Below are 10,827 nucleotides of genomic sequence, written 5' to 3'. Positions count from 1 at the left end.
TCCAAGTCTATGTCAGCATAACTGTAAGCTTTGTTACGGCATTCCAAGAAGACAGTATTGAGAAATATATGGCTTGAGGTTTTTTCATATATTAAGTAGTAAGGTATGTTTGAGACTTTGCCACACGTTATAAAGATTTCCTCGGCATTAACTTCAGCACCCCAAGGGAGCGGAGTGAAACAGGATGATAATGCTCTTAAAGGCTGACTTTTGTGCACTGTGACAAAGGTCACCGGGCACCGTGCAGCATCCTCCGTTGTGGATTGGTAGAACAACAGTGGGATATCTGGCAGGATTAGAAAACCGAAGGAACAAACGAGTTCAATGTGGAGTTAAGGAAAATAGGTTGTGCTTGTGCATTCAAATGTGTGCTATTCAAATTGCTCTTAGCTAAGCTCACATATATTTCAATATCTCCGACTTGGCACTGGTTTAATGTGGCCGTATAGTTGCAATGAGTGTCATAAAGAACTATTTGTACTGCTTTTGGTGTTCGCATTCATCAAGTCCCATTGTAATGTGAAAGAGGGCCTTTGTAAATACAATTTTAATCCATCCAGATTTCTAACTCACGGGCAGAAATTTTGCATCATTTCAGGCGAAATCCTCACACGAACCCACGCACACACTGAAACTTGCAGTAGATCGGTCGGAAAAGGCGACCGTACGAGCAGGAGGATCTACAGGGCGCGATGCAAAGCACCTCTACTCTCTGGACACCTTCCAATTAGGCAGTGGCTCGCCAGCAGATCTAAGCAAGGATAATCCGACGGTTGGACAGTGTGGCTAGACCTAAATATGCGAGTCAAAACCAACAGGGGAGTGAGGTTGACAAATGAGGGTGTCAGTAAGGATTACAGGAATGGAAGGCAAGAGATGAGATGAAAAGGAGCAGATAAGAGCAAGTGATCGGTACGGAAGGGGTTGGAGAGCGAAGTGCTTCTGAGTACGAGTGCCGGGGAGGAGGAGGAGGAGGAGGGAGGCGCGTAGATTTGCGGTTGGTGCGCTGGTTTGTGACGTCAGCAGCTTGTTGGATTGAGGTGCTTTGTCCTGCTGATTTTAATCCTAACTCATTAAGGAACTGAGAGCAAGTGCCTGCACAAGACCTCTGAGGAGGGAGAAAGTGACGGGAGAGGGAAGGAGCACTTAGCAATCCATCAAGGGAGATAAGTGGAGCTAATTCACAACTTGAGGCGAAGAGGACGAGGAGATATCAAGCATTTATTTATTTTTTTTTGCTTTTCGGTGCTTTGCGTTCCCCGATTACCCTTATCCTGGTTTGTTCTCGACATCTTCACTGGCAGTCTTAACGTGAGGCCTGGTAAAGCATGCCCACAAACGGAATTAACAGAGCCCTGAAGCTGCAGTTTGGCCTCATCAACTATGAAAGTAGATATTTAACAGCGGAAGCCTTCGGGTTCAAGGTGAACGCCTCGGGCATCAGTATGAAGAAAAAACAGATCTGGATCTTGGAGCAGGATGAGCAAGACGGCCAGGTGGTGTTCCTCCGGAGCCACCTGGGCCGCTACCTGGCTTCCGATAAAGACGGGAAGATCACGTGCGGGGCGGAGACCCCCGACCCCGAGTGCCGCTTCCTCATCGTGCCCCAGTCCGACGGCCGCTGGGCGCTCCAGTCAGAGCCTTTCCAGCGTTACTTTGGAGGCTCGGCGGACTACCTGTCCTGCTTCGCCCAGGCCATTGGGGAGCAAGAGCTCTGGGCCGTCCACTTGGCTTTACACCCGCAGGCCAGTCTGCTAAGTGTGGCTCGGAAACGCTACGCCCACCTGTCCGCCTCCGATGGCGAGATCTCTGTGGACAGCAACATTCCCTGGGGAGTGGACTCTCTCGTCACTTTGGTGTACACGGACGGCAAATACAGCCTGAAGACTTGCGACAGCCGCTTCCTAAGCAACGACGGGAAACTGGTGAAAGAGAACAGCAACACTACCAGCTTCACGTTGGAGCTGAAATCAGGCAAACTGGCTTTTAAAGACTGCGACGGCAAATATCTGACCCCGGTCGGTCCCACGGGAACACTGCGATCCGGCCGATGCTCCAAGCCCGGAAAAGATGAGCTGTTTGACCTTGAGGAGAGTCATCCGCAGGTCGTGTTTCTAGCTGCCAATAAAAGATTTGTCTCGGTCAAGCAAGGTAATGATCTGCACTTGAGAAAAACATAACATTTGGATGAGTTGTTTCCAAGAAGTCCTGATTCATTCTGGTGTGATGCTCTTGTTAAAATGAGCATGAAACACGTGCACGCAGCTCTACTGTACACCCTCTACATATAATGACTAGCAGAGAGCAACAGGTGAATCGAGTTTATGCAGTGCAATTGTTCTCTTAAAACCCGTCTGGTGCTGTTTCACGTTATCTTCTTTTGAAGGCATTTCTCACAGAAACACTGGCTTTCGGTCTGAGATTCTAATAGTCATTGGTAAAAGTAAAACGATCGCACGAATCAAAAGGAAGAAAAGACGAGTGATCGAAACACGTATTTGTTGGCGCAAATAAGGTTTGGTGTTTTCTCTCTGTACTGAAGGTGTGACCAATAGAAGGGTTTGAGAATCACCGGTAAACTGAACAGTCCACGTGTTCAATGCAGCCAGAGCGCAGCATTAATCTGGAAACTCCTAGTTTCATACCTAGCTTTAACTTAAATCCTTGCGATTATCGTAAGATTACATTGAATTGTTTATAATCCCTATTCTTGGGAGGGTGAGACAAAGTAGAGGCAGGGGCTCATAAAGACGAGGTGTCAGGAAACCCGTTCGATCGGCCATTTGAAGAATATTAGACCGTTTGCCATTTTCAAGTTGGAAGTTTCTTTGGTGCTGAGTTACCTGTAGTTGAGCCCTTGAGCAACATTGTATCACCTGCATGGGGGGCATTTCACCGTTGAACTATTTCATAATGACTAAAACAACTGGGTTAATCTTTAATCTCTTTGTACTTTCTGTTCACATATAAGATATTTAACATTTTAAATACGGCCTCTATTCAGTATATAGGTAATTGCAATAGCTATATATATATAGCTATAGCTATGTATATACGGTACACCTTGTTTAAGATCGGTTGTCCCCGAGATCGTTTTCGGCATTCTGTTTTATCCCCGTTTCGAGGATTAACCTCCTTGATTTGAGGCAGTTTATTGGCCCGCTGTGGGTCTTTTAACATCACGGCTTCGTAAATAACAAATTCCATTCAAACGCGTGACTATTTATTGTCAGGAATAGAAAAATCAAAGGAATTAAATGAACATGCTGGTAGGCAAAAAAAAAAAAAAAAAAAAAATCTCTGGTTTACTGTTTGGATGCCGGCTCCGGAGGGGCCGTCAAACACGGCGTGGAGGTAATTGTGGTAATGGGCTTTGTCATTTCCACTATGCGTCCATTGAAGATTAAGGGGCGTGCAAATGACTCCGGGGCAGGTCCGTGCCCCTCGGGTGTCAGTTACCATCAGTTAATGTTTAGGACTTGCAACTACTCACTCTTTACTATCACCCGTCAGTTTAAGTTGTCCGAAGTATTTGGATCAATATTGGGGCAATGTGGCAACAAAAAGGCTCAACGGGCCCCATAACATAACTCAGCTTTATGGCCCCCTGTGAACCTGCCTCTGTGCTTTGTCCTGCATTGTTTTCCACACAAACTCTCTGCAGGGTTGTTGGAGAGATGTTTTTTTTTTTTTTTTTTTTGCCATTTCAAAGCGAGTATTTCCACCGGAGCTCTTGGCACTTGCTTCGCGTGATGTCCAAGATCATAGTACGGAAATGAGGATTGTCTGTAGATTAAAGTCATCTTCCCTAAAACAATGTAATTTCCAGGTTATGTTTCTGCAGCCAAGAACTCATCCGCCAGAATATAGGCCAGTGGAAAACACTCCGGCTAGAGTGTTTTGGCCTTGTGGCAGTTCCCTGTTTTTAAGGAACAAGGCACTGAAAGCTGCTTAGTGGGCCCTGCAGTGCAGATTTGCATTTCACCACTCAGGGAATTACAGCAAGCGAATGAAGAGGAAGGGTGGAGGGTGACTGCGGGGGATTAGGGTTGTAACAGGCTTAAGAGAAAGGTTGAAGGATATTTCTGTGGCATCTAAGTTGAACCGCAGCAGACACAGTTCAGTTAGATGTGTCTGTGAGTATGTTCAACACCACCTGACGCTCCACCAGACAGAGTTAATACATGTGGATTAAGTATATAACACTGGGTGGCTGCAAGCGAGACACTTACCGGGCGCCGAGTTACACAAAATCGAAGACGGAAAGAATCCCAATCGACGTTTGGTGTGGCTTTTATTGGGTTTACCTTACTTCCCCGAAATTTTGTGAGACGTATAAAACACATCACATGAATAAGCGCAGCGCTTCTCAGGCATGCAAACATCCCGGGGCTGCCAAACAAACACCGCCTCTGTGGGCTTAGAAGGCGAATGTGAGGTGAGCTCACAGGCGTAGATACAGAGAGACACACTTGAGAAACCCGCAGTGCCATTTTGCTCGTCGCAGTAAAGCACGATGAAATAAAGTTCGAGTTATAATTAAATGCCATTTCATGGAAATGTTCTTGCGCTTTCGAAGAAAGATCAGAAGTCGGGTGGTTTTCGGAGCGGCTCCTTGTCAAACGTTGCATTTTTTTTTTTTGTGTTGCCCTCCAGCACCTTCTAGTGTTCACCCACCACACTGTGAGGCACTGTTCTAAAACCTGTGGCGGGATCAGCCCTGTATATCAGACTCACACGGCAACATTTAGAAAGTTAAATAATTAAGTTGAGGTGAGATAAATAGAGTGAATCGTGTCATTCATGAAAAGTCAGGGCCTTCACAGCTTTGAGTTTATTTTCGTGCCATGTGACCTGCAAATAACATTTAAAAGCAAGCAAATAGCATTTGCCAGGCTGTAGGATAATCACTTTTTCTCCCCGTTGGAACAAAGGATCAGTTTTGCTCTTTTTTTCTTTTCTCAGGAGTGAGTATTTCAGCCAATCAAGATGTTGAGACGGACATGGAGACCTTCCAGATGGAGATTGACAAAGAGAGCAAAAAGTCCATGTTCAGGACAAATGGAGGCTCCTACTGGACTCTGGTGACCCACGGAGAGATCCAGTCCACTGCAACGGAAGTGTGAGTCGCAGTTTTTGTTTGTCGAGGCCACGCTTTTGTTGTCGCTTTCCCTCCCGTGCTTCGTGCCTGAACCACTGGCGCCGTGTCCTTCCTAGAGAGGTCAACACGATGTTTGAAATCGAGTGGCGAGGACAGAGAGTGGCGCTCAAAGCGAGCAACGGCAAGTACGTTTGTACAAAGAAAAACGGGCAGCTGTCGGCGGTCAGTGACGCTGTAGGTAAGTGCTTTCAGGAGATCCGACGCAAATTCACCGCGGTTTCTGTGAAGCGTTTGAAGGGGTCGACCGACGCTGACCGCACAACGCCGAATCTTACAGGTGAAGATGAGTTGTTCCTGATGAAACTCATCAACCGCCCGATCCTGATCCTCCGAGGAGAGAACGGCTTCGTTTGCCACCACAAGAATTCCAACACTCTCGACGCCAATCGATCCGTCTACGACATTTTCTCATTGATCTTCAACGACGGCGCCTACAACGTAAAAAGTCAGTGTTCACGAGCGCGCTCAACTCTGTTAATCATTATCCGGCATTTATCGAGCAATTCTACACGCCGACGTGTCTCCGCAGGTGTGAACGGAAAGTTCTGGTACGTGTCCAGCAACGGCCTGGTGTGCTCGGACGGGGAAAAGCCGGAGGATTTCTTTCTGGAGTTCCTGGAACACGGGCGCGTCGCAATTAAGGGCACCAATGGCAAATACCTTCGTGGAGACCAGGGCGGTACGCTCATGGGCCACGGAGCAACGGTTGACGCATCCGCCCTCTGGGAGTATTGATCGGTCCTTACAAGATGATGCAAGTTCATGAGAAGTGGACTCCCGGGGGGGTTTACCTTATCCTGCTTAGCAGCAAGAAGCCCGCTCCCTTTTTTTTTTTTAAACTGGGAAGTCAACACTTTAGTAAGACGTGTTTGTTTGTTTTGGGTTTTTTTTTTCTTGTAAATGTTTAACAATTTGTCTTTCAAATGACACTGTCAATGCCAACATCAAACAGTAGACGCTGCGACGAATACACATGTGAATCAAGGAATAACCTTCATTTGTTCAGATAGTTTCGTTTAATTACAGTGACAGAAAAATGTCTTGAAGATGGCAGCCGCGATTATCGGTCTCTCAACGCCGAGAGACGTTTAACTGTGATTTACAATTTCGCTGCCTAAAATAAATTCTTTTGTGAATGCCTTTCAAACATTCCTGTGTGACCCATCCCCCAAAAACATTTCCGCCGGTGCAAAGAAAGTCAACCGTTCTTAGACGTGATGCCGCCGCTGCGTTCCTTGAATGGTGAAACACAGTCTTTCCCGATTTCCCACAATCTTTTTATATATATATACCATAATTTGCAGACTATTGAGCGCACCTCAATATAAGCCGCACCGCCTAGCCGATCGCTATCTCGGTCTTCCTCCTGCGCACTAAAACCGTCAAAGTCGTCTTCTTCGGTGTCGGAGTTGAACGGATTCAGAATTTCCCGGTCATTTCATCGGTCCGATGTGACGAGGATAAACGTTTTAGCGGCGTGAAGCTCATTAGCGTTCCCTACCCAAAATACAAAATAGTTCATATATCAGCCGCATTGTTGTTTACGTGAAAAAAGTCGGGGCTTAACATCCGGAAATCACGGTATATATGTGTACTTGTGCATGTGTGCGTGTGTGTATATATATATATATATATGTGTGTGTGTGTATATATATGTGTGTGCATAGGTATATATGTATATTTACATACATGTGTGTCTGTAAATGTATATATATGTGTGTGTATATATGTGTGCATAGGTATATAAGTATATTTACATATGTGTGGGTATATATGTATACGTGTATGTATATATACAGGTGTATATATTTATGTATGTGTGTGTGTGTGTGCGTGCGTATACATTTTTTTTTTTTTCTTGAATCGCCGGTATATCACACCTTATGAGAATGTTTAAAATCCAGATGCAAATGTGCTCAGCAATGCACGGTTAACCTACTTTTACCCATCACAGTTCAATGGATGATGTATTAATGCCGTTTCATTCTCTAGTTGGTTAGCGCCTCTGCTGAACAGCAAGAAGTTACTGGTTCGATTCCAACAGTGGAGCCTTTCTGTGTGGAGTCTCCATGTTCCTCCCATGTCTGCGTAAGTTTCCTCCGGATTCTCCGGCTTCCTCCAAAAGTCCAAGGAGGCTCGTCGGACACCCTAAACTGTCCAAACCTGTGAATGAGAGGGTGAACGGTTGATGTCTCTCGCCCAATGACGACTGGGATAGGCACCGGCCTGGCATGCAGTATAAATGTTGAATGAATGATTAATTCTTGTGTTTCGAGTTCAGAGATTTCTTCGGAGTCCCGCCAGGTGATGCCCTTGTTCTATGAGAACCAGTTCTCCTCAGCTCGCCGGTGCTCGTTTGTTTTTCCCCGAGCCGCAGGTAACGCACGTTGACTCAGAGAAGATAGAAAACGGTTTGTTGCCGGTGGTGTTTTCATTTGTTTTAATGGCCCATTCAAAGCTTCCATAAAAGCACCGCGTGAGGAAAATGAAGTGGACTTGTGTAAAAATAACTGTTTTGTTTCAAGCATCTTAGCAATATCAGCTGAGTGAGGAGAAAAAAAAAATATATTTACCGGAAAAATTTGTAGGGGTGAAATCAAAGAGAAGCACAAAGGGGGTCGATTTAAAGGATTTTATGGACTTTACATCACTTTCTATGTACCACGTGTGAATTTAGAAATCTCTTCTCTGATGTTCTGCCTCGGGGGCCTTAAACCACTCTGCAGTCCGTATCCTGGCAGCTGTGTTGGTCGAAACCACGGTTAAAAAGGGGGTTTTAAATGCATAGTTTTCTGAAAAATAGATAACGTCTGGCAGGGGTCCCCAACTCTCGGCCCCTGGACCGGAACCGGTCCGCAAAGATAACCTTTCTCGGTACAGATGATTTTTTTTTTTGTACCAATGTTTTTTCATTGGACCTTCCGGTTCTTATTTTGGAAAACGACTGTTTCCGCCTTCGCCTTACTGCCGCATTTACTCGCCATTTCACACATCAGCTACCACAAGCTAGCCCTTGGAAAAAAATGAGCCAGAAACAAAAGTCCACGGAGAGGTTTTACGGGAGAAAACGAGCAAACGGTGAGACGGCAGAAGCGTTGCAGACTCGCAGAAAAAAGAAAGACGCATTTATAAGAAAATATCAAGATTTCCAACCTAAGTTACGGGTTCATCACAACAGGTGATACACGAGCTCTGTTCCCGCTGTGCATTATTAGCGGTGAACGGCTAGCTAATGAAGCTATGAAACCCTCAAAACTATATTTTTATGTATCTATTATTTTTTTAATATTGTGATTGCCTAATATAAAGTGTAATCATTGTATTCAGATCAAATACTGTGAACCGAAAAAAGTTTTTAACCGGTCCCCGGAAACCTTTTCATGCATCCCTGGTGCAAAAAAGTTTGGGAACCGCTGACGTATGGGATTATTTAGCATCAGAGGAATATGCGATGCAAATGTCACAATGATATATAGAAAACGCAAAGCGTGTTAATACGTGAACCTAATTTCTGATTCCACACTAATGATGGCAGGGTCCTTTTGATTATATTAAATGGATTGCTTTGCTCACAGGCGTGAAGGAATTTTGTATTTTAACAGAATAGAAACGACACACATCCGACCAAAACCTCTCAGCAAAAACACACACAATGTTCGTCGATCACCTGCCGCAATTTCATCTCAAGTAGTTGAAGCTTGATGTTTAAATCAATGGTTTCTTGTATTTGAAACTGTCTAGGAAAGTACTTTTAGGAAGAAGCATTTTAAATGCTTCTTCAGCCGCGCACCCTGTATGCATGTACGTGCTTGTTTTTCCATTTTTGTTTTATGAAATGATTTTTGGAGAACTGTCGACGGCAATAAAAAGTTGACAATGTATTTTGTGCGCTGTTGGAATAGCACGTGAGGAGGTCAACGAGTCCTATGGAAGGTTATCTTATTGTTAAAGGAAAAAAGAAAAGGAACAGCCTGGCTCGGGTCAAAAAAGAGAAATGACATTAAAGAACGCCTATCTCACAGTGCACCTTCTAATAGGTCAGCCAAGTCCAGAAATACCTTTCCTTCTTTGTCCCTGTTCTAGTGAGTCGAGGTGTAAGAACTCGCCTTTGCACTAATTTGCTCTTGCAAAATAAAAGAATTCATTAGATATTGGCCAAATCCGGTGTTCTACTAGGTGTACAGTATGTCACATTCTAACCCAAGCAGTTCTTCTGCAAGACGCCAAGACGTCCTTCCAAGCAAGGACTAGAAATGTGAGTTCAGAAGTAGAACAACCTTGAATGCCTTTTGTTGTTTCACGGTGTGACATAATGATCACAATCTTGTACATTCACAGCGCAAAAGGCACAAAACTAGCCAATCCTGTAATTTAGGGGTTTGAATTTAGACGCCAATTATGTTTCATCATCGCAGATGGTGGGCGACGAGTTGCGTAACGTTCGTCTCATCAGTAAATCGCTTGTCTGTTGGGATTTACAGATGAATGCTGTTTGAGCGCATCTAAGTTCCCATTTAAAAGCATATTGAGCGTATTTAAGAGCAAGAAATGGGGCTGAACGAAGTAAATTATAAACAAATTGTAATTTGAGCCAATGCATGATGAGCCTGATTACAAACCTGCTCAATACGTTTCTCAACTCAGTGTGAAGGAGGGTATGATTGGAGTCATTTTGCAGCTTTTCCACGCACAATGCACATGATGCTGCGGTAGCTCTGTCAAACTATTCCCTTTGTTTCCACTGGGTGACAGTGTGCACCTCCGAGGCGGGATCCGCGGGAGCGTGACCTCGGCTCTGCCGTGAAAGCAGACCCTTTTGGGGTAAACGGCTACATCATCACTGTAACAAAAACTGCAACGTCTATTTCTTGCAAAACACACCCGTCTTTAAGCGCTGAAAATGAATTTCACAAGTTTAATGTGAACAAGGGATGCGATTTACAGTGTTTTCCACGTGTCTGTCTTTCCAACATGGAAAACACTGAACTGTTGTAGTTCCATTTTAAGATGATTCTTCAATGTCTCATCTCCTTTAATTCTATAATCCAATCGGAAGACTTCCCTTTGAACGTGGAGTGGCGTGGCCTTGTCCGCTGGCCTTGGTGATAAGCACCCAGCTTTTGTGGAAGAATACTATCTTGCAAGGTCTGCAGATCGGAATGCGAGCTCTAAATAATGTAGCGCAGCATAAACTTTCACAGAAAAAAAAAATCTTTTGGTAGTCAGAGTTTTTCTCTGGAAACTGTATTTCTGCAGAAGAGTGGAGAGGATGAATGGGCAGAGATGATAATATATTGCCTGTGTGTAATATTGCATGGCTGGATGAAAGCCGTCTGCAGACAGCGTCTCCCCGGGCTGCTTGGTTGAATCTTTTTTTTTTATTAGACGCACCGAACCCCGTTTGATGAAATCCGAACGACGCAACGAGCAGGAGTTTGTCATACCAGAGGAACTGCGCAAATCAAACCCTGCAAATTATTTTTTGCATGGAATTCCGCCAGTCCCTCGGTTTCGGCCGAGACATTTTGATAATCTAATAAGAAATACACAGAGGACAAAATGGAGCGGGTTTAATTTGATTCAGATGCGCGGAGGATTTTTATTTATAACCATCCAACATCGGCGCGGGGTTCAGTGCCTCACATCCAGAAGGTTTCTGGTTCAAT

At 44.7% G+C, this 10,827-nt stretch overlaps 1 protein-coding gene across 2 annotated transcripts; it reads left to right on the top strand.

Moving 5' to 3' along the window:
• The first annotated feature begins 851 nt into the window (after positions 1 to 851).
• On the top strand, positions 852 to 9,042 carry fscn2a (fascin actin-bundling protein 2a, retinal). 2 transcript variants are annotated; one of them, XM_086176347.1, is made up of 5 exons: positions 860 to 2,151; positions 4,966 to 5,122; positions 5,218 to 5,339; positions 5,439 to 5,606; positions 5,691 to 9,042. In XM_086176347.1, exons 1-5 carry the CDS (start codon positions 1,329 to 1,331, stop codon positions 5,894 to 5,896), a joined length of 1,476 nt encoding a protein of 491 aa, XP_086032473.1. In that variant the 5' UTR covers positions 860 to 1,328; the 3' UTR covers positions 5,897 to 9,042. The 2 variants fall into 2 exon arrangements, with proteins under 2 accessions (XP_086032472.1, XP_086032473.1); XM_086176346.1 differs by having other exon boundaries at positions 852 to 2,151; positions 5,218 to 5,606.
• Positions 9,043 to 10,827: the final 1,785 nt, after the last annotated feature.

The sequence above is a fragment of the Fistularia commersonii genome, chromosome 28 (genome assembly GCF_037954325.1).
Source record: "Fistularia commersonii isolate RoL2024-O1a breed Wild chromosome 28, RoL_Fcom_v1.0, whole genome shotgun sequence".
NCBI classification, from domain to species: Eukaryota; Metazoa; Chordata; class Actinopteri; order Syngnathiformes; family Fistulariidae; genus Fistularia; species Fistularia commersonii.
Note: the sequence above shows the minus strand (reverse complement) of the source record. Positions and strands in the feature narration are given on the sequence as shown.

Bases quoted from the DNA above. Each gene is read 5' to 3' on its own strand.
- fscn2a (XM_086176346.1), top strand. From the start codon at position 1,329: ATGCCCACAAACGGAATTAACAGAGCCCTGAAGCTGCAGTTTGGCCTC. The intron at 5,123-5,217 runs GTGAGTCGCAGT...TGTCCTTCCTAG, and splicing joins CAGTCCACTGCAACGGAAGT to AGAGGTCAACACGATGTTTG. The intron at 5,607-5,690 runs GTCAGTGTTCAC...GTGTCTCCGCAG, and splicing joins CGGCGCCTACAACGTAAAAA to GTGTGAACGGAAAGTTCTGG.